Below are 24,418 nucleotides of genomic sequence, written 5' to 3' on the forward strand. Positions count from 1 at the left end.
ATATAATTTTTTTTCAAAACCCTTCTTTTTAAGGACAGTTTTGTTCACATGTAAATGGAAAGCCTATTTCCACAAATATGAGTACTTTCTTTAGGAAACACAAAATCTGATACAAATATTCATTGAACTAATCTTGTTAACTGACCATTCTGAGAATGGTGGAAACAGTCAAAATCCCCTGTATAATGAAACAATGAAGTTTTTTTTAGGGAGAACAAGACACAGTTGTAATTCTCACTTTAAAATTTAAAATTTTAGAAAATGCTAAAATAACAACTGTCAGATCATTTCTCACATATAATGGCCAGGCACACAAACAGAAAGAATGCTCTCAGCTTGTAGTTTGAGAAATGCCACTGGTGCTTGGTCCCCCTAAGACCTTTGCTTGCACAATGGATCTATAACAACAACGGATGCCCAGTACAGGTGTTCACCATTCCATGAGAAAATCACTTAGAGATAAAACTCTTTATAGTGCCTAAGCTAAAGTGAACACATTCAATGTCCTTCCAATTGGCCCACGGAGTAAGAGGCTGGACCAAGGTGTTTGGAAAACCTTTTATATATATATATATATTTGCTAGAATAATGATTGCCATCCTTTTAAGGAATCATGTGGGAGAAGAGGTAAGGATGCTCTAATATCAAGAATCTGGGAACACATTTCCATTACTCCACTTCTGTCCTCAATAGTGTTCGAGCCATATGGGGGGGGGGTCTTGAGGGAGAAAGGTCAATAGTGTATGTATAATATCCTACTCATTCCAAATATCCAATCACAATACAAAGAGCTTTGTGTCTGCTTTGTGAATGTGACTTTTTTCTCCTTGTCATTATTAAGATTTAATTCTACTCTGTGCTCCTTTAAATATTTTATTTAGAGGCTATAGTCCAACATAATGCAGATTTAAAAATTACTTAAAAGCAAGGACCTTTTTGTGTTGTTTGTCACACACTGTTAGAGAAGTTACATAATTTCTTGCCTGTGACATCCGCTGCCATCAGCCCTTCTGCTCTGATGACTTTCACCTGGAGAAATCCCACATCCTTTACATTATGAAACATTCGCATTGGACTCTGAAAGACAAAATTGTTGTTGTTATTAACATCATCATCATCATTATTGATATTATTGAGCAAAAATATCTAGAAGGGGAATTTCCTGCAAACTTCAAAGGAATCTCAAAATAATTTAAATGATCCAAAAGGACAATTGTGTTATTTCAACATATACAAACCTTTTACTAACATTAAAAAGGACAAATTGTATATATGCATTAAGGTTGTGAAAAATAAGAATACAATTCTAAAAACTGACTTAGAATTAATATGATGAACACCTATCTAGAAAGCTAGAAGGGCAATGCATTTCACATCTTGGTATTTTTTCTTTCCATTTCACCTACCAATAAATACAATTCCCGACAACCTATTTTTGTTTTAAAAGATCTAAAGGTTTGAAAAAAATGATCCTTGATATTGGGCCATAGCTGATAATTCATTTAGATCTTTGAGATTTGTGGTTTAAAGGAAAAATAGTAATATCAAATTATTACATTTACTATTCTTTTTTGGGTGAGCTAGAAAAAATAGAATGGTCTATATAACAAAAAATTTCAGGTTTTTTTCATAAGGAACTAATTGGCAAAATGATCGTGCTAAAGGCTGATGATTAATTCAAGAGTAACCTGTAGAAAGATTATGTAAAATACATGTTATATAATTTGTTGACATAACAATTTGTGTTTTCATGATAAATTCAAAACATCATTGATAGGAAGCCTCTTGAATTTATTTTATTTTAAATCTGTAATTTGAACAATAAAAAGGAAAACATACATACTCAGTGAAAAGTTATTGATAATTTGATCTAATTTAACACATATTATACATTAAAAAGTGTTCTGAGGGCTTACCAATTAATTTCCATCCTTGGTTATAATATTCAAGGATTCAAGAATCTAATAAATGAGCATACATGTTAAGGAAATTAAAACACTTAGAAATTTCAAATATGCATTTATTTGCTTCTTTGAAAGACATGATATCTTTCTTCTGAAAAACTCAGTAATTTTCACTCAACTTACAAATACAGTTTTATCAGATCTTCAAAATATTTCATGACCCAGGAAAGTAATATCTTTTTTGTAGAATAAAGTTATCTATTAACATGTTACCAATGAAAAGAGCATTGCCACTTTTTTATTAATATTGTGAGAACAGTGACAGGCAAAGCACACTCTGATATTAACTTTATAAGTCCCATCTGACTAGTCATTGTTTACAGTGAAGCTATGACCTTGGTAGAGTGAGATGGGGAAATACAGTTACATGTAATCTCATAACATTTTTTTAAAAAGTGCTTATCACAAGGATTAACTTTTAATCCCTTTTAAAAGCATTAGTTTATCATCAGAAATCTGGTTAAGCTACACATGACAGAGCTCAATGATAATACATTTCACCCTCTGTTTCTATGCTTGCATGTCGAAAGTTGCGGCTGGCAATTATAGATACTGCCTTGTACTGATACACAGTATTATAAAACAAATCTTAAGGAGAGAGGCGAGAAAGGAGGCAGATGGATTTACCAAAAGGTTAGAGGAACTATTTAAACCCAGTTTCATTGTAGCTAAAACAAATAGGCCTCGTCCCAAAGTCTTAGAATTATTTTCAGTGTGGGTAGCTCATTGCACAGGCAGATTGCACTCTGAGGCTTCCATCATAATGCTCTTCCTCCTGTATGGTGGGGGTAATTATTGTTTGAAGTTTTCATTTCCTCAAATCAGCTGTTTTCGAGTAATTTATTGCAAATTTCAACAGCTTAGTCCCAGGACATATGATATTAGAATAGGAGCTCTAAAAAGCAAATAACTTTAATATGTGAGCTTTAACATATAACTTTAAGTAATGATTTATCAGAAGATATTCCTGTCTTGTTATTTATGATTATTGTTGAAGGCCTCAAAACCTGGATGGCTTCTGAAGCCTGAAATTTCCATAGCAGAGGAATCTATGATTTGCTGTGAATCCTTTCAGCCCTCAATAGATGGGAAAAGATTGAAATGCTCTGGAGATGAGGCCTCTTTATTTTTTTAATGAAAGGCTGTATAATATATTTTCTGTATGGCTGCAGCAGCTGTCAGGGAGAGCATCTCAGTTCAGCTCTATTATGGGAGAAGCAATACCCCATCCTATGGCATCGAGATCCACTGAGGGGCCAGGACTGATTGACAGCTTGTCACCGTGACGTCTTATTCCATCTCTGTTATGGAGAAAATTAATGTCACACCACCCGCCTTATGACTCGCTGTCATCTTCGAACCGCTCACCTTTTATCAATGCTCTAAATAACATTTCAAGCCCATCGTCTCACGGTGGACAATCCGGTCAAGGGACATTAAATCGGATGACTGTGAAATGTCATAATAAAAATGGAATGCTAACAACTTCTTCTCTAAACTAGCTTCTCTGGTTTTTAAATGGTGACAAGGGGGAGCAAGGGTTCAGCACACCCGTTCTGAAAAGGTCATACAATCTCTCTTGGTCTGCTACCCAGTACTACTCTCCCCCTAACTGCTACCCACTTAAAAAAAAAGAAAGAAAGAAAAAGAAGGAAAGAAAAAAAAAGAAAGAGAAAGGAAAAATATGCGAAAAAAGAATTAACACTCTTTTCTCAGACTGGAATGTTCAAATAATGTTTTACACCATAATGTCTATTTAATTTTTAGGGTTTAGAGCTTCACCTACAAATGATTAAATAATTATAATGAAGTCATTCTCTAGGACTGTTTGAATAGTGATGTCAGTTCATCCTGAGCACAACAGGTGAGAAAAAGTTAAATCCAGAATGTTATTAGTGTATGAAAAAAAATTAGCTAACTGATTATACTTCCTTAGATAATCACCTCAATTATAAAAGCACATCCTATCTCAGTTATAGAAGAGTTCCTCCATTTCACAATGCTCTCAAGAGAAATCAAATTGTTTGACGTCCTCTAATATACATAGGTGATTTGGATTCTCAGAATCTATAATGCTTACCATTCTTAGGAGTAACTTTCTCAAGCAGCACATCTTAATTTTCTCAGACAACACGGAACCTTGCAATACTGCTCTGCGAGTACAGTACTGACACAGGTTGAAATATGTATTGTGAGTAATATTTGCTCACCTTGCATTTTTACATAATGTTTTACATTTAATGTAAGAAGAAAAATATTTGAACATTTATATAGTAACATAAATTATAGAAAGTATTCACAGTATGAAGAGAAAGTGACCAGTTTAATAAAACCTATTCCAAGGGGGGAAATGCAGTAATAACATCTGGGTAGGATATACCTAAATTTCCAAGCTAGCTGTATCATTTAATGTATAGGATATTACTGAAATACTAATTCATCAAGTACAGCTTATACTTAGTCAAAATTTTATACTGCTATAAAAAATCCATTTGACTATTTATGAAGATCTTTCCTTGGGAAGAAGAGAATCTGTCTTGGCAGCACCAAAATTTGAAATAATTTTTGTAATTATAGCTGTGTTTTCAAAAGATGGTGCACAATACTTTAGCTCTGGGTTGGTTTTAAAAATATGATGTTTTGCCTTGCTAAGTCACCTCTATTAAACTGTGTTTATGATAACACTATTGGTGTGTGAGTTGTACAAGCATTAACAGACAGCTGATTCAGAGGAGATATCCAGAATAAATTTGCTGAAGCGCACATCCTGCTAATCTGTTTGAAGAATATTGTAGAGCATTAGTACCAGCACTTCATGTTATCTGCACAGCCTGATAAGGTACATCTTTATTAAATTCAGTTATTGAAAGGATGTCAGTCAGCGAATAGGAATATTTTAAAATCTAAAAAAAAAATTAAGCAGTTCTTTGTTAGTCAGAGCTTGGTTTAATGGTTGAGTGTCTAGAGAAGCCTCCTAAACACCTGGCAGCATTGTACAATAAAAGCTTTGTAATTTTAAGTGGAAAAGCTCCCCACCACCCCCATCCTTCAAGGGTAGTGAGACATTTACTTTTTAGTGCTTTCATTAACAATAAATGGTGGAGTAAGAGCTCCCCTCTCTGTTGCTTCAACAAAACTACATAATAGCTGCTTCATAGTGTGAGGATGCTGGGAAATAGAACAATTTGGTTCAAAATGTTTGGAATTGGGAAAATCCAATTCCTGTTACCATTTTGGGGATTTTCTGCCCAAATTCATTCTTTTGTGAGCCATTAAAAGGTTAGAACTCTTCATTTCCAAAGAACCCTGCTTTACCACTGAGCAAAAGAGAGGGCTTTTTCCAGTCAGGTGAAAATGAAATCTAGTCCTGTGCACTTGGTTACCAATTATCATAAGTGGCACTAAACTCTATTTCATTTGCGATGAAAGAAAAAAAAGTTATTTGCATCTATAAAGAGTGAACATTCATTTCCAAAGAAAAGCAATATTCATTTGGATTAATGGAAAGCTTGTAAAATCACAGAATAAGAATAATCGAATCTGAGTTCAAAGAAGGCACCTGAGAGCTGACTGACCCTCACTGCAACAGCAAATGATGTAACTGCTCATAGTGAAAGAATGAAGCTCTTAGATTTTCAGAGCTTTGTGTGTTTCCATATCCCTCAGACAGCATGTGTTCTCAGAAATGTTTCTGACACTGCAGGTAAATTATTTACATTTTCTTCTAGTCACGTATGAACACTGAAGGATGAGTGTTACATACATGAGATAGATACATACATATCTCTTTAATATGGCCTCTCGTTCCTTCTGGTCCTCCAAGGAGTTTACAGAGAGGTCAGATATACTGACAGTAGCGGAGGCTGTCAGGGTGACCAGCAACACCAGATGTCCTTCTCCCTCTTCCAGCTGTAACTCCAGCTTGTGAGTCTGTTCTCTACTGAGGGCTGACAGGTCGATCTGGCACCTAGAAACAAACATTTTGAATCAGCAAGTGGCTTTCTTCCTGAGATCAAACGGCAGCAGTGCAGGCCAATCTGCTCAGAGCTATGTGAAAAAGAAATCAGTGCAAATATTTTTTTCTGACCATTGGAAGGATTTATCTTTCCACTGAGCAATATCTCTTTCTAGCACTCAGACTCATCATAATACTCTATTATCTTTGAGATTTCCCTGAAAGAAAAAGGGTGAGCTATGTATTCTGGCTTAATCACTTCCCAATTTTTTGGACCCCCAGTCTCAAAGCTCATAATTCCAGAAAGGAACCTTATGTTGGACAGGTTTTGCCTAGTGAAAGATTGCAGAGCTGAAAAGGCAGTAAGAAGCAAACCCACTGCCCCAAAGGAAGGGGGGAGTTAGCAAAACACTAGTTAGAAAATGCTCATCTCCCTACATCTTTCCTTCCTCAAATATTCATTGAGCAGTGGATTTGAATCTATATTATCATTGTGGAAAGTGCTTAAAATTTTTAAATGTCAATCTATTCAAAGTAACTCATGTAAATCTAAATAAAAATCAAGTAAAACACATGCAAATGGTAGAATGTGATTATGCAGGACACTTGTTTTGCAGCAGCTACATCCCATAACAGTCCCCCCCCTCCACCATTCTAGATGCCACTCTCACCTTGCAAACTCTTTTCATAAAAATGTCAATTGATTTTGAAGAGAAAGATAATGTGGTGACCAGAAGGCCAATAAAGTAAGAGGAAGGTGGCAGACATGAATAAATAGGCATTTAAAGACAGGAAATAGCCAATTACAAGAATAAATATGGTCCCATAAACTGAGTGTTAGGCTATCAGGAAGATATTAAATTCTTGCCTCCCTTCTTCATCCTCCCCCACTCCAATCCCTTTCTATTCTCTATTGTTTAGCTGTTAAAATTAAACTGTGAATAGGACTATCAGGTTCCTGATGGTTTCCAAGTATTTGCTCTAGCAATTTCACACTCATCTAAGTTTGATACTTGACTTATATTCTGTATATTAAGTAACAAGTAGAGGCAGAAGGGAATTGGCAAAGATGGAAGCAGAAGATGGTCAATGACAGAGATGTCTGAATACACTGGAGTCACAAGGTTAAGCTGACAAGAACCTAGAACTAGCTTTATATCAAGGGAAAGATACACTGCAGCCAAAGCTGAAATGTCCTATCAAATTACTATCATTTTAAATAAAATGACAATTCATATACTCTCTCTTTCTTGAATTTCATTCCCAGCTGCCTATGAGACACATCCAAGTGGATGCCCTGAGTTTTGGGGTTTTTGTTTGTTTCTAGGTTCTGCTATTGTACCAAGTATTCTTGTCTTCAGTTGAAATCCCATGCATGCCAAAATCTTCATGGTCCAAACTGTATTAAATGACCTCTGTCTTCTCATGAAGTGGGACTCCTCCAATATGGACACCTCCCTGAAGATTTTTCAATCACTTCCATGTTTAACATGAGAGAGAACTGTCCAGGAGAGAGCTGTGACCAGATGAGGCTATGCCATGCCAGATTTCAGGTGTCTAGATTTATTTTCAGAGAATAGGTTTGAATCTTGTCTCTGACATTTATTGCAAAGATGAGTGTATCAACTCAGTTTTCTCTTCTCTGAAATGGTGGGGAGGTCAAAGCAACTAACCTTTGTGTTTTTGGACTCTTCCTTCACTTGAACTTTCCCTAAGTCATGAAGAGCACAGACCTTCTGGGATATCAGTGTCCTAATTATGATGTTCCGTACAATCCAAATCAGGTATCATGAGCAGTAAGCATAAATGGGAACATGTATTCTTAGTGCCTTTCAGTCAAATGAATTCCAATTGCTTTAAAATATAATTTGTGAAATTTTCCTGATCCCTTTTCATGTCTTCTTCATCAAGGATATCTGCAACTTACATATATATTAACATCACAAAACTGCATAAATATGAGGAATGATGTATATAGGTTGGTAGTTACTATTCTTCTCTCAGTTGCCTTAGAAAATGAGGTATCATCATATTTCCCCTCCAACCCTTCCAACTATTATGCAATTTCAAAATTGTGTTACTTGCAGCATGGGCCTCCTTTGTGAATATTTCCTTATGGTTCAGCTCCTTTTATTTTTCTGTAATGCTATTTTCACTTCTTCATATAGGGAACTATAATGTTAGGGCCCAGGTGTTGTGGTTATTCTTGATAGTGAAAAGAATAGTTATAAAAACATGAAAATAGTTATGAAAACTTACACAGCTCTTTCCCCCTTTTTCTTTCTTTAAGATTTATCCTTTGTTCTTGGGAGTGACTATCTAGTTGCTTTTCTCTCTGAGCTTTTTGTAAATTTGCCTATGCACTGATTTTAAGGATGTTTTTGGGGATAATACTGCTCATAATTACCCATCATTCTTGTCTATAAAATGATTCCAAATGAGTTTATATTAAAAGCTATTATTGTCCTTGACCACCATATCTCTTCATTTTGACTACTTTAGTTGGTCATTTCAACCACTTCATCACCTTGCCAACTGAATAAGTATGCCATCTGTGCTTTTATCTAAATCACTGATAAAAATGTTAAGTAGCATAGGACCAAGCACAGATATCTGGGGCACTCCATTGGAGAGTTACTAGTTATTACTTAGTATGCAGTTATTCATGCCCTCATCACCTCTTGCCTGAACCATAGCTTTCTTTTATCACTAAAATTCTCCTCAATGATCAATTTATTTTCCCAGTGCTTATTTTCTCCCTCCTGCATCCACCCCCTACTGGAAAAAAGAAGGAAAAGAAAAGCCTTATAACAAATAAACCCAGTCAAGCCAAATCAACTCATATATTGGCTATTGGACAATAGCTTTCTATTTGGTTTCTTATCTCAAGATTTTCCCAACTCCAATCCATTCTCCACTCACCTTCCAACGTGATATTACTAGGATCTACTTCTGACCATGTCATCTCTTCCTAAATAAACTCCAATCACTTTGTATACCCAGGATTAAATATAGTCCTTTGTTCAGCATTTAAAGGTCTTCACAACTGACCTTCTTTTTACTTTTCTTCTTCTTATACTTTACTCCAATCCATGCACTCTACACTACCATACTTGATTCGTGTTATATAGGACCTCTGTGCCTGGAATACTCTTCCCCTGAACCTCTACCTCTTTGTTTCTCTGGCTTCCTTCAAGACACAGATCAAATCTGATCTTCTTGATGAAGATCAGATTTTTCCTCATCTTTAGGAGTTGCTAGTACCTTTCCCTCTCAGATTACCTTCCTTTTATTCTGTATGTATCTTTTATGTACTTAGATATTTATAAGTTGCCTCCTTCATTATTATCTGAGAACCTTGAAGGCAGGTTTTATCAATTTCAATATGTGATAATACAGATGAAGATACTATCCATGCCAATGTAGATCAGCACTTGGTCTGAGACTTAAAATCTAAGAGGCCAGAGGCACTGAGAGGGTAAATGATTTGTCCATGATCACACAGGCAGTATGTACCAGAGATGGTAGTTGAATCCAGGTTTTCCAAATTCCAAAGTCAGCTCTATTCACAGCACCATCCCAGTTATATTAGTTTTGCAAAAATAGTTTTTTATTCTAGTTAAATTAATTTTTTTTTCAATTTTATGTATTTAAGTCAGTAATCAAACATTTATTAAGCTCCCCCTCTGTTCCAGGCACTATTCCAAGCAATAGGGATACAAAAAGATGCAAAATATAGTTCCTGGTCTCAAGGACCCCACAGTCTAATGGGAAACTTAACAAATAAATGAATATATACATAGCAAGCTATATACAGAATGAATAGGAAATAATTAACAGAAAGAAGGCACTAGGATTAAGAGAGGTTGGGGAAAGCTTCTTAAAAAAAGGTAGGTTTTTAGCAGGTGTTTAAAGGAAGTCATAGAAGCCAATGAGCAGAAATGAAGAGAAGAAGTATTCTAGGCATGGGGGACAGGCAGAAAAAAATGCTCAGATCTGAGAGAACTTTAAGGAGGCCAGTGTCAGTGGATTTAAGAATACGTTGACAAGGAGTAAAATGCCAGGAGACTGGAAAGGTAGAAGGAGCCAGGTTAATGAAGAGATTTGAATGCCAAGTAGAGAATTTTTTTTTTAATCTTGAAAGAGACAGAGAGTCACTGGAGTTTCTTGAGTAAGGGTGTGAAATGGTAGGACTTTAGGAAGATCACTTCAGTGGCTTAATGGAAGATGGATTGGAGTTGGGAGATGTTGGAGGCAGATAGACCCACCAGCAGACTATTCATTACAATAATCCAGGTTTGAGCTGATGAGGGTCTGCACCACTGATGGCAATATCAGAGGAGAGAAAAGGTGTATTTGAGAGATATTACAAAGATAAAACCAATAGGCCTTGGCAACAGACTGGCTATGAGGGTGGTAATAAGAGATGGTGTGGAATCTGGAAACAGTCTTAGGTTGTGAGCCTAAGGTATTGAGAGGATGGTATTTTCTTTGACAGTAATAGGAAAGGTAGGAATCAGGGAGGGAATAGGAAAAAAGGCCAATGTGTTGTTCTATTTTGGATGTGTTGAATTTAAGATGTCTACTGAACACCCAATTCAAAATGTCTGAGAAGCAGTTGGAGATATAATAATAGGTGGTTAGCAGTGAGGTTAGGGCAAGATGGGTAGATCTGAGAATAATCAGCATCGTGACAGTAATTAAATCCATAGGAGTTCATGAGATCTCCAAGTGAATTAGTATAGAGGGAGAATTCAACCAAAGAGACTGAGAAAGGTAATACGTTTAATATATATAAGGAAAACCAACAAAGTATTCTGAAAACCTAGAAGGAAGAGAGTATCAAGGAGAAGAAAATGATCAGCAGTGACAAAGGCTGCAAAGAGATCAAGGAGAATAAAGGGGAGATGAGACCAATGGATTTGGTAATTAAGAAATAATTGATTACTAAAGTGAACAGGTTTGTTGGAATTATGATGTTGGAAGTCATATTCTAAAGGGTTGAGGAGAGAGTAAGAGTTAAGTAGAAATTTATTGTGATTCCCTTTTCAAAAAGTTTGCCCACAAAGGGCAGAAGACATATAGGATGATATAAAAGTTTTTGTAGAGATTAGGAAAATAAGTTCCTTTGGGTGGTATAGTAGAAAGTCTAACAAGAGTGAAGGCTCATGTGAGATTGTATAACATGTCCGCACTGAAGTCAGAGCAATTGTGGGATTTTTATTTCTTCACCTTTGTTCAGCACATGAGTAGAAGTAAAAGTGGCAGATGGTGGGAGTAATCCAAGGCTGAGGTTTTGTGGGACACAACTGGCAATATAATAATGAGGCTGGGGGAACAAGAGGAGAGAACAGTCTAAGCTGAACTGGTTTACTAAGGGCTTGAGGCTGTGTGGGGAGGGACTGGAGGGGGGCAAAATGGCAAGCCTGGGAGAGAAATGAGAAGTGAGGTACTGGGGATCACCATGTGGATAAAGAGTAGGGTTAGGAAAGGGAAGGCATAGAGAGAGATGGGAAGACAATAGATTGTGGTCAGATAAGGGGATTCTTGAATTCTTGAATATGGAAGTGGTACATTTTTGGATCTTGGCAAGACCAAACGGATTTGTTGTTGATCTTTGTTAGTGTCAGAACTGGGGTGGAAAATTGGGCAAAGAAAGTGAATAGGTTGAGGAAATGAATGAAGGTGCAGCTTGTCCTGGAAAAGGTGGCCAGGTGGTATTATGTCATCAGGGAGAAGCCATGAGGCAAAGATGTGCAATGGAGAGAAGTTTGTTGCCAGTGGAGTAGGAATTCTAAAGGGCTCCATGGAAGGAATATGTGATATTTGGCAGGAACTTTAGAGGAAGGATTGAGAAGAATGGAAATAAATTAGATGGTGGAGATGGGGAATGAGGTTTGGATGATGACCTATAGTGGTTTAAAGTCTCTTGGATATGTCAGATATGACCAGGTGTGAAAAAATTTATCATTGAATGGGAGATGTCACTCTTCTGGGCAGCTAGGTGATGCAGTGGATAGAGTGCTGCCAGATCTGGAGTCAAAAAGACTCATCTTCTTGAGTTCAAATCCAGCCTCAAACACTTACTGTGTGACCCTTTGGGCAAGCCACTTAAGCTTATTTGCTTCAGTTTCATCATCTATAAAATGGTCTGGAAAAGGAAATGACAAAATGCTCTAGTGTCTTTGCCAAGAAACCCCTAAATGGAATCACAGAGTCTGATATAACTGAAATGAATAAACAACTACAACACTCCTCTCCCTAGAGGAAGATGAAGGTTCAGTTGGAGACAAATGCAGAATGAAATGAAAAGAAACTTGCTCTGGTGGTCAGAATGAAGACTACATTTCACTTTCTCCTTCAGATGATGGAAATTAGGAAAGAAACACTCTTTCTCTTCTGATTTTCCAAATCTCTTTTGCTTGTTCATTTGTTGATTTTCTTTTAGTTTTTAAAATTTTATATCCAAATAATTAATCCTTTCTTTTTTTATTCAGTTAAGATATATAATTCTCCTTCTGAGTATTCCTTTACCTGTATTCCATAAATTTTGGACCACTGTTAAAATTTTCTTTAAAATAGTCATTATTTCTATGATACACTCTTTAATCCATTCATAAATTTTTTAATGTTTTAAAGGCTCTCAAAATAGAGTTTTTAGAAATGATTTACCTTGACTAACCCTCAACACATGAAGGCACTGAATAGTATTTTCTTGATCTACATATTTGTTAATTTTATTTATGTTTTCTTTATATGTTTTTTCATGTCATCTATTCTAATATCTTCTGGTTTACTTTATAGAAATACATCAAATTCCTTCATTTTGATCAAATTTGTTTTTCATTGAATTTGGTTAAAAATTATTCAGAATATTCCTTTAAAGATCAAATGCATTTCCTTCATTTTTTGGAACACTATATTCAAATTTATCCCAATTTCTTACAAATAATTAATCTTTAATGATTATTATTTATTTTCTTCAGTTTGTGAAGGTATTTTTAGTATTTTTAGTTTTACTCAATATGAAAATTCCTGATGAGTGTAGATTCTATTCAACTCTACTTTCCTTTTTGCTTCTATTTCCTTTCCTTTCCTTTCCTTTCCTTTCCTTTCCTTTCCTTTCCTTTCCTTTCCTTTCCTTTCCTTTCCTTTCCTTTCCTTTCCTTTCCTTTCCTTTCCTTTCCTTTCCTTTCCTTTCCTTTCCTTTCCTTTCCTTTCCTTTCCTTTCCTTTCCTTTCCTTTCCTTTCCTTTCCTTTCCTTTCTTTTCCTTGCTCCTCATGGCCTCTTGAAGCATGGAAATAATATTTTTTACTTCATTTTGTTCTTCTGGAACATCTGAAATAATGAAATTATCTCTTTACATTTCATCTTCAAACTCTGTTTCCTGTTTTTTCTATTGTTTCAGAGAGTCTTTGCCATTGTTTTAAATTTTCTAATCTTGCTTGTTTCTTTAAAAAATATTTTGAGAGTTCTTTATACTCCAATTTCCATTTTTGCTTCTTTTAATATTTCATTCTTTGTCTGGAATACTGGAGATTTTTTTTTGCCATTGTACTACCATTTTGAACTTCTCATTAGGGCTATGATGATATGTATTTCCCCTTTTATCAAGTACTTCTCCATTCTGTGGAGTCCATTTTTCACTTCATGGTATTCATTTGTTGTATTTTAGCTTTTTCTTTTTTTTCATTGTTTATACATTTTTCTTTCATTAGTCTCCATATTAATGTTTTGTTTTTTTTTAAACCCTTATCTGCTGTCTAGGTACCAATTCTAAGAGAGAATAAGAGCAAGGGCTAGACAATTGGGATTAAATGGCTAGCCCAGGGTCAATTGGCTAGGAAGTGTCTGAGGACAGATTTGAACCCATGTCCTTCCAACTCCAAGCCTGGCATTCTCTCCACTGTGCTACCTACCTAGTAGCCCCTCTCTGTATGATTTTTTCTGTAAGTTTTTCATGTGGTGAATTCTTTCCTATGCCTTTTTTTGTTTGCTGCTATTCTATTTGTCTCATCTCTTGCTATTTAAAAAATGATGAAGGGAGCTGAATTTAGCTACAGTCTTTTACTCAGTCACTTTTCTGACTTCTTTTTTCTAATTAGTTGTTCTTGTTTTGCTTCTCCCCTACACTTTTGTTTACCTTTATAGATGTTCTGATGTGTTTTGATTTGCCAAGATGGCAATGGGTTTATACCAGTTCTTTCCAGAGAACTTCATGTCACATTAAGCTTTCAACGATGGAGGTTCAGGATGGGCTACTCTCTGTTTACACTGGAAACCGGTATTGTCATTGGCTGCTATGTCTTATCACTTTGATTTTGTCAATGTCTTTTTCTTTATCCTTTTGCCAATTTTCAATGCCAGTACTTAAAAAATAGATAATTAATTGTTGTAATTGAATTGAATATCATTGCCTCATCTTTTTTTGTTCTTCCAGTCATTAATGCTTACCTTTGTTTTAAAAAATAATTTGATGGTTAAGGGGCAGCTAAGAGTCTCAGTGAATTGAGAACCAGACCTAGAGATGGGAGGTCTTGGGTTAAAACTTGGCCTCTGACACTTCCTAGCTGTGTTACCTTGGGCAAGTCACTTAACCCCCATTGCCTAGTCCTTAATAGTCTTCTGCCTCAGAACCAACACATAGTATTGATTCCAAGATGGTAGGTAAGATTAAAAAAAATTGATAGTCAAATGGCTGATGACTCCCACAAATGGCAATTGATCATTTCTAATTGCTATATAGTCATTTAATTTCTTCTTATGATTCTGGTTGGTATTTTCCATATCTGCAATGTTTGAATCTTTAAATTAAGCAGATCCTCAGGTTATTATAAATAAGATGCTTCTACAAAGTCTATGCACTTTTGGACGTTTTTTTTTTTCCTGAACCCTATTTTGCAACTATTTTGCTGTCCTTACCAATGCTCAGCATTAAATTACTTGGCATTTGCATATATGTTTGGAATAATTTGGAAGAGCTCATTAAATTTTTTGAAAGAAATCTATACTTAAATATATGGAACATAAATTATAAACAGAAATATTAGCTAATACTCATTTGTTTAAATGTATTTCTTCCCAAAGGCATTTTGGGATTTTTTGGGAATTTACATTTCTTTTCTGTTTCTTACTCTGCTAATTTCAATAGACGTTTCTCTGGTAATACAATTTCTGTCACATAATGGATGTATGTGTGTGTGATATGATCCTTGGAGCTTTAAGAAATAAAGGAGTATAATTTAGACTGTTTTCTTATTTCACAGAAAAGATTTTTCTTCCTGTTTAGGCTTCCAGTTCTCATAGTAACTGATAGCTAAAAATCCAGTGAGCAAGTGGAAACATTTCCCTTTGTTCATGTATAGTTTTCACTATAGTTCTACTAACATGTCATTATGTCATGGTGACAACTCTGGTTCCTTGAAAACTATTTTTGGTAAACAGCATCATAGCTGGCCTTACCAAGTCAGAAAAACTTTTGAATCTTTCTGATCTTGTGAGAAGTAGAGCTATTGTTACTTAATAAGAATGCAGCTAAGTTTGCAAAGCTCAAGACACTAAAATCATGAATCAAATGTTAAGAGTCTTAAGGGACTTCCAAAGCCAACTAGCCCAACACGTGCTGGAACCAGAAGTTTGTCTAGATGATATCAGATGAATGATCAGCAGGTCTTTTCCCAAAAACCTTCATTAAGGGGAACCGCATCATGTCCTAGGGCAGCTTATTCCATTTTTTGATAAAGTTGATTGCTAGGAAGACAAATTCAAATCTGCTTCTCTACAAAATTTCTGTTCTTTGTTCAGTTCTCTGTCGCTAGTTATAACAAGTTCACTTTCTCTTCACATCATGCCCCTCCCTTCATATCTTCATTTTTCCAAGTTAAATATTCTCAAGTGACTTCAATTCATCTTCATAGGCATGAGCTTGAAGACATGTGCCCTGGAGGTTGCCCCTCTCAAATGAGCCACAAAGAGATCACTTGGGGGGAGGGGATTACACAACATTTTGGGGTGGAGGCATGTCCAGCTACATCGGTGGATGCAGTAGACACAGCAAAGAAAATAAATGAAACCTTGAATTATTGAAGTAAATCTATTCACAAATCATGCATTATATTTATAATGTATTTTATCACCTGAATCGTAAGAGAGCAAATATAGTCAGTTGCTGTCCCCATCAACTTATAAGGCAATCAATTTAAAGAATGTAGTAGGCTACTAAAACAACATTTGCTAAATTTCATGATTATGCAGAAGCTTACAAAACATCACAAGATGTAACAAAATGCTTAATGCTGCTATTTCCCCAACTTTTATCAGATGTCCTCATTGTTCATTTGTCTTTGGGGAAATACTTATATTTCAGCATAATTTCACAAAATTGTTATATTCCCCATGCAATGACTACAAAGGTAAACTGTTGTACCTGCTTTTTTTTTTTTAATCCTTACCTTTTCTCTTAGAATCGATACTGTGTATTGGTTCTAAGGCATAAAAGTGGTAAGGGCTAGGCAATAGGTGTTAAGTGACCTGCCCAGAGTAATTTAGGAAGTGTCTGAGGCCAAATTTGAACTCAGGACATGCCATCTCTAGGCCTGGATCTCAATTTAGTGAGCCACCCATCCACAACACAACACTTATTGCACAAAATTTGTTTGTGAAGGGAAACTAGCCATAAGAAATATCCCTGCCAGCAAACTTATGGAGAGCATCTCCTGAAGACAAATGTAAAGTAAAATAAACAAAAAAACTAAGAAAAGGAAAAAGGGTACTGAAACCCTCAAAAGATATGGTTTAGTTTCAGCTCATCCTGAAGAATGGCAAGAAGAGTCAGCGGCAGGGCTCCATTATTCATTTAAATATTATTCGATTTCTTTTAATGAAATATTTTATTTAACTCTTGGTAAGAAAAGAAATGGGAGGACTATAAATATTTTATAATAAAAAATAAAAAAACTCCCTCCAGTTTAAGATTTCCTGACTAGTATATGCCATTGTGTCTTTAGATTAATAATGCAGAGGTGTCTTTCTCATTCCACTCTTATTTATGTTGAATGTAAAAAAAAATCTTTGTAGTGTATGTGCAGCAAATAAAAAATGTCTACAATCAGAATCCAGCAAGTGTCAAGCCTTCAAATTAATTCGGTCACTTCAAAAATACCTACCTTTGGTTTTAAAATGTTAATGAAGTCAAAGAAATGTTTTTAAGAACTTCATTTGCCATAGCGCTCCTATATAGACATCCATATACTCAAATACATATGCATATATTAAAGGACATTGTTCCTTCTCCACAATTTGCCAATTTGGAATACATTTTCCTTATAACACTGATAATCCATATATCATTAATGAAAATATAGCTGAAAGGAAGCTCTTCAAGTTTCCATGTATAGTCATTGATTATCATGGGCAGTGCCAACTCATGGCCACTGATAACAATGAGACAGATAGCATTAAGGGTAATCCAGCAGCCTAAAATATATGCTTCCAAATCAATGACATTTTGAAGATAAACAAGAATTCTTTACACTAATAAATAATGCTGTAAATCTCACTGTACTGGACTGCAAACAACTCGCGCTGAATAAAATGGCATGACATGGGATTTACTTATCCTGTATGTTCATAAAAACAACTTGTTCTGTGACAGCTCTCATTCTTGGCAATTTACTGCAGCTGTCTGCAGCCAATTTGTTCACATTATGGCTATGCATAAAGGTGTAACAATCATGGGGATTTATTAGCTGATTATCATAAAGGTGGCAGTCAGCCTCTCCTTCCAAAATGCAGGTGAAAAGAGTTAAATAATTATATGGGGATTAAAATCATTTCACTCTCCCTTGGAGTGTGTAACTTGATTTGAGTAATTTAGTAATAGTTAATCTCTCCTCAGACACTTCCAAGCTGGGTGACTCTGGGCAAGTCACTTAACCCCAATTTTAGCCCTTTCTACTCTTCTGTCTTGGAACTGATCCTCTGTATGGATGCTAAAACAGATGGTAAGCATTAAAAAAACCACCTTAGTTGATTGCTGTTTAAGTTTCCTATATAGTATACATTACTTGGATCAACTTGCAGGCATGCCAATGGTTAGTGATTTTGCTTAGGGGTACAAAGTACTTATTGGATACCCTGAGGAGTCACTCACATTGGCTTCTATTCTCTTTGTCTTAAATAAATTCTTATCAGGGATTATGTGCATGATAGTATTTTGATGAAGGCAAAGGACACTTGTTCAAAAGATTCACAGGTATGCAGAAATTCAGAAATGTCAATTACTCATTTCTGAAAACTATTTTTAAAAATTTTAATGTTTTTAAATTTTTTACCTTCTGTCTTAGAATCAATACTGTGTATTGATTCCAAGGCAGAAGAGAGGTAAGGACTTGGTAATAGGGGTTGTCTTGCCTAGGGTAACACCACTAGGAAGCATCTGAGGCCAACTTTAAACATAGGACCTCTGCCTCTCAATCCACTGAGCCACCCAGCTGCTCCATCTGGGAACCATATTTAAATTCTTTCACATTTTCACACATACACACAGACACAAAATTTCTTACTACTTTCCACGACCTAGAAACACTGGTACCTAGTATGGGGTGGTGCTCAATTTATGCACATGAGAGGGACTAATAAATGTTTATAAATCGTCTTACTGGTGGCTCTAATTTTTCTGTCTAAACATTATTTTTGGTCCGCTTAAAAAATTCTTACAGCAGAAAAAGGTCACATTCATTTGGACTGAATCAAATTCTAGGCAGCATATATGTATATATATATATATATATATGTATATATGTATATATGAACAGAATTAGTTTTTACTTTCAAGCTCTCACAATTGCTGAGTTGTTTGGTTTCTCCATTCATGGACTGTTGTTTCCTATTGGCATCACTCTATTTTTAAAGCACTTATAATACTCTTTATACTTTTTTTTAGCTAGGAGAATTAATAATTTCTGTGCTCAGTGAGTAAAGATGGGAATGTAACAAGAGGAAAAATGCTGCAAAGTGTCTTTCTGAGTTGGTCAGCTGAGTTAGAAGGTGCTAAGCTCCTTTGCTTTGGGCAGATGATTGCATTTGTAGGTGTCATTGATGTTTTCATGTGCCGTATGTAACCCTTATTATATAATTATGATTTGTAGCATAATGAATGCATGCCATTTTCTGTTTTTTGCTAAACATTCCTAAAGTTTTTTTTCACATCTATATACTGGACATTTCTCTTTAGGGGTATAGATTTATAGATGAAGTGAATATTAGATGTTTTTTAATCTAAATCTTTATAGAATAGAGAACTGAGACCCAAGGAAACAAATGACAGTGCCTGTCTTTAAATTCAGTTCCCATTGCTCTAAATCCCATGCTCCTTCCAGTGGATCTTATTGCTTTGCCCAATGCTTTATGCTAAGTCATTGTGGATCCTGGGAATAGAGACTGTTTCAAGATTCCTATTCCAATCTCTTTGTCATTCATTCCTGCATTCATTCAACACGCATTTATTAAAAGACTACCATGTACTAGTAACATAGGTAAGAGTGATATAAATGAGAAGGAAAATATCCTCTGACTTCAAGGAGCTTATAGTCTTCTGGGAAGACACAACATGTTCACAGATAGGTAAATATATTATGCAAACATAATGAATAGAAAGTGATTTCAGGAGCAATTGGCACTCACTAATAGAGAGAAGTAGGAAAGGCTTGTAGAAGGAGGTGAGCACTTGATTTGAGCCTTGAAGAGAATTAGGGTCTCCAAAGACAGATATGGAGAGAAAGGATTCTGGGCATTCAGGGCCAACTGTGAAAAGTCAGACTTGGGAGATAAGATATACTATATGGGGAACAGCTAGTTGGTTAGTTTGGTTGGAGTGGAGCTATCTAATGTGTAATCAACCTGGAAAGATAAGTTGTAAACAGATTGGAGAGGGTTATAAATGCTGAACAAAGTTTCTGCTTTCTTCTTATGTAGAAACAATAATCCATGAATAAGATCATACTTATGAATGGAAAAACCAAACAACTCAGCAATTGTGAGAACTTGGAAGTAAAAACTAAGCTAGAAGCAATAGAGAGCTAAGCAAGCTTCTTGAATAAAGATGTGACATGGTTAGACTTGTGTTTTCATAATATTAATTTGGCAAGAGTGTAGAGGATTGATTAGAGAAGGGAAGAGAATGTTGCAGGAAAACTATGGCAGCAGTTCGTGTGAGAGCCTATTAGAATCCACCAGAGGCTGGTGGTTTTATGAGGGGAGAAATGAGGATAGATGCAAGTGATGTTGCGGAGATAGAATGGATAACTTGGAAACTGACTGAATATGAGGGGCAGAAAATGAGAATGAAGAGCTGACTTAATAATTACGTGTAAAATATTACACTTAGATTTTAAAAATCACCTTCATTACTTCAGGCAAACAGAGGTAAAGTTTGATAGCAGCTAACCTTAAAAAGAACTTTCCACCAGCTTGCTAGTGGAAGATTAACATGCAGGATGAGACCCCTTATTATCTCTCAGAGGCACAGCATTTTCTAAGGTGAGTTAAAACATTCCACCTAAATGCTTAACTAAAGCAAATTGGAGAACAATTGGGTATTTTTAGAATTAAAGGATCAAAGAAATCTCAAAGTTGGAAAGAACCTCAGATCTCATTTTAGCCTAATCCCTCCCTGAAACATAAATCCCCTCTACAACATCTCTGGCAAGGGATTTATGTAGTCACTATTTAAAGACCTCCAATGCCAGGTCACTTACTTCTTTCACAAGGTAGTCCATTCTTTTTTATACTTAAAAAGAAATTCATTCATTTTAATATTCTTAAAAAATTCTGACTTCTAAATTTTTTCCCTCCCTCTAGCCCTTCCACCAGCCATCAAGAAGCCAAGCAATATGAAATCAATTATATATGTACAATAATGCAAAGCACATTTCCATATTAGCCATGTTGCATAAAAGTAAGAAAAATAAAGTGAAAAAATTATATATCAATCCATGTTCAGAGATTTCAGTTCTCTCTCTGTAGGTGGATAGCAGTTTTCATCATGAATCCTTTAGAATTATCTCGGATCATTGTATTGATCAGAGTAGCAAAGTCTTTCACAGTTGATCATCTTTACAATATGGATGTTACTATATACAATGACCTTCTGGTTCCATTCACTTCATTCGACATTGTTTCATATCATATAAGTCTTTCCACATTTTCCCCTCCTCATAATAATATTCCATCAAGTTCATATACCACAACTTGTTCCATCATTCCCTGGTTGATGGGCATCCTTTCAATTTCTAATTCATTGCCATCACAGAAAGAGCTACTATAAATATTTTTGTACATATAGATACATTCCCTTTTTCTTTGATTTTTTTGGGATAGAGGGTAGCAGAATTGCTGAGTCAAAGAGTATACATTTTCATGGCCTTGGGACATAGTACCAAATGCTTTGCTACAATAGTTAGATTAGTTTACAGTGCCACCAACACAATAGTTCTCAGTTTTATGTAAAAGTCCTTAGAATATTTATTTGCTTTTCTTTTTTTCCCCTTGCTTTTCCTCTCCTTAGTTTGGTCCTTAATATTAACTTCATTCTATGTACAATTAGATGTTATTCATTCATGGTCCTCTAAATCTGCTTTTCAAGTTCTCAATATGGGGTCTACTCTGAGACATTTCTCATACACATCCAACAAGGAGGTGTGCTGGAGCCAGTTCGAACTGGGGCCAATTGTTAAAATTTCAAAGCGAGCATTTAATCCTTGGAAAGAGACAAATATCATAAGTCTAGGCATGATTTATTGTTTTATTGACTATCTAGGCTTAAGAAAGTGATGGAGAAAATATTAACAGTGCAGATTAATCTTAAAAGTGTGTCATGTGTACATTTCCTGTCCCCCCCCCCACCCGCCAAAGAGTCAGCTGTTGAACATTTATCAGCATATCCCTTCTCCCATCCCAGCATTCTCAGAATCATTTCCTCCCTGACCATGGCAGAAAAAAGCCTATTCTACACCCATCCCCTTCCCCAAGAAGTCTGAATGCTTTGGCACTATTGGGGCAAGGCAGTTTCTCAGAGAAGCTGATTCCAGGCTTTGTGAAGTCACCTCTTTTCATGGCTTTGGCCTCTGTACCCATATGCTCCTTGTAAGAAGGCTTCTCCGAGAATAACTTGTTCTTTAAATCAGAAGCTGGGCAGCAGCACAGCTTAACCTGTACATTAGGAAAACTATTTTGACAGCTTTATGGAGGATGAATTGGAGAGGGGAGAAGCAGTGAGATTAGGGAGTGAATACAATAGAAGGTAAAAATATTAAGGGCCTTAAACTGGTAAGTTTCTTACTTTCTCTGGGTCTTAGTTTCCTTGTCTGGAACATTAAGGGGACTGAAAGAGATGATCTTTGAGGTCCTTTCCATGTAATCAGCTATTAAATATAAATTAAGATTTATATATTTGTTATATGGATCCCAGTCTTTAACTTGAACCATTATGTTTTTTAACCTAGTTTTTTTACCTATTTTTTTACTTTTTAAATTTTTTAACTTATTTTTTAACTTTTTTATTTAATTTTACATAATTACTACTCTCCATATGATAAAAACATGATGATTCTTTAAGGTTTTATGAATATCTAAAAAGATTCTAAAGTTCCATCCTTTGTACCTTGCAAAAATAACGTTTTTATGGTCATTCTGAAACATTTTACAAAAAGTTTCCTTTCTATGAATAGACACAACTGTATATTTTAAAAATTCAAAAGACTGCCTTATCCCTATTTCCAATGCTTCCAAACAAGGGAGTTCTGCTATGTGAAAGAAACCGTTTGCCTCTGCCTCCTTTTACATGGATTTTTTCCAAGCAGGAGAGTTTCTATCCATCAATTGGTCAAAACTGCCATCTACTGGTCAATCCTGAGATCTGCCTTTCATTCCTTTGCAATGAAAAATAAACAGAGCTTGTGTCCTCTGGTGAAGTCCTCCATAATGATAAGAGTTGGTTATGAGAATTAAATTTAAAACAAAAACCATTTTTTATAATCGACGTCCCTCCAGAGTAAAATAAAAAGACTGACTAGTACAAACCTGCCAATAAAATCATCCCTCTTCCCAGCATCTTTGTCCCATGCCGTAATATCAATAATTCCTCCTTGCTCTTCATAGAGATGAAAGTCAAACTGTTCTCTCCACTGAGGATTCAATGTTTTGGGCATAATCTGGAAAAAGGAACAAGAAAGTAATTATTGCTTTATAATTGAAGCTCCTCTTGCCTGTGATGCAAAATGAAAATTTAGGTACTACTAGGAAATCATATGAACTTGTTAAGAGCTTCATTAAAAAACAAACCAACAAACAAAACCCCAGGAACCATGGATAATAGGGCACATTTACCAAGTTTACTACTCCCACCAAAAGGGAGAGCCTGAAAGACGGCTTGGTCTGAAAAATAAAGCATGTTTCTCTTGAGTGAAAGGTGGGAGACAATGCTAACCCGAATTTTATATTCAGACTGAAATATTTCTAACTTAGCAAGGAAAGAAGGCTGAAAACCTCAGTTGCATAATATGAAAGACTCTCTATAATAATAGTCACTGAGAGGAGTCATCATGTTATGAAGGGGGAAGTTAGAGTTCCCAGAAATTTTTGTTGATGTCACCTGTTTGGTGAACTGGATTAAACAATACAGACACTAGACAGCTGCTATAGTGACTTTCTTTTAAGTTTTGGCAGAGGCTTGCATGGATACCAAGTTCCTTCTATTTAAAAAATGACCATTTTCTCTAAGTCTCTACTAAAGTTCCAAAGAAATAGTTTTCTGCTAATTATTGAGGTTTGTTGTAACTATAAGGCAATCCAATTTTAACACAATTTAAATGAAATCAAATCAATAAAAAGCTATTGAATGTACTAAAATAATTTGTTAATAATAATAATTACTATTATTTTAAAAAAAATTCTTACTTTCCATCTTAGAATCATTTTTGTGTATTGGTGCCAAAGTAGATAAGTAAAAAGTGCTAGTCAAAGGAGACAAAGTGACTTGCCCATGGTTACACAGCTAGCAGGTGTCTGAGTCTACATTTGAACTCAGGACCTCCCATTTCTGGGCCCAGTTCTCAATCCACTTAGCCACCTAGCTGCCCCTTAAAATTAATAATTATTGTAGACTACAGAAAGGACTTTGGTAGAAGTAGCACATATAATGGAGAACATACAAGAGATTTATTTTTATAGGTATCAAAAGTACTTTATTATTTGGCGTCTTACCACAGAAGTCTATATATGAAAGTTCATGAAAAGTGTTAAAATGAGGGTATTGTAGAGTGATAGACTATTGACAATTAAAATATCAAGATAGCCAGTTTAACAAGAATTTAAGTGTTTATTATGTGCTAGGAATTGTGCTAAGTTGTGTGAATACAAAGAAAGGAAAAAAATTATGGTCCCTAAAGGAGTTCACATTCTAGTGAGGGATACACATTTGCAAACAATTGTATACACAGA

The 24,418-nt window shown here is 35.4% G+C and overlaps 1 protein-coding gene across 11 annotated transcripts in view; it reads right to left on the reverse strand.

The window, feature by feature from the left end:
- The window catches only part of MCTP1 (multiple C2 and transmembrane domain containing 1), a 774,261-nt gene that overhangs the window by 262,282 nt on the left and 487,561 nt on the right, over positions 1 to 24,418 (reverse strand). For all 11 annotated transcript variants that reach the window (XM_056820811.1, XM_056820808.1, XM_056820812.1 and 8 more), the window contains 3 exons: positions 23,000 to 23,130; positions 5,745 to 5,931; positions 984 to 1,077 (listed from right to left, as the gene is read on the reverse strand). In XM_056820811.1, the coding sequence (XP_056676789.1) occupies positions 984 to 1,077; positions 5,745 to 5,931; positions 23,000 to 23,130 (412 nt within the window). The remainder of the gene's footprint in view (positions 1 to 983; positions 1,078 to 5,744; positions 5,932 to 22,999; positions 23,131 to 24,418) is intronic.

This window comes from Monodelphis domestica, chromosome 3, assembly GCF_027887165.1.
Source record: "Monodelphis domestica isolate mMonDom1 chromosome 3, mMonDom1.pri, whole genome shotgun sequence".
Classification (NCBI taxonomy): Eukaryota; Metazoa; Chordata; class Mammalia; order Didelphimorphia; family Didelphidae; genus Monodelphis; species Monodelphis domestica.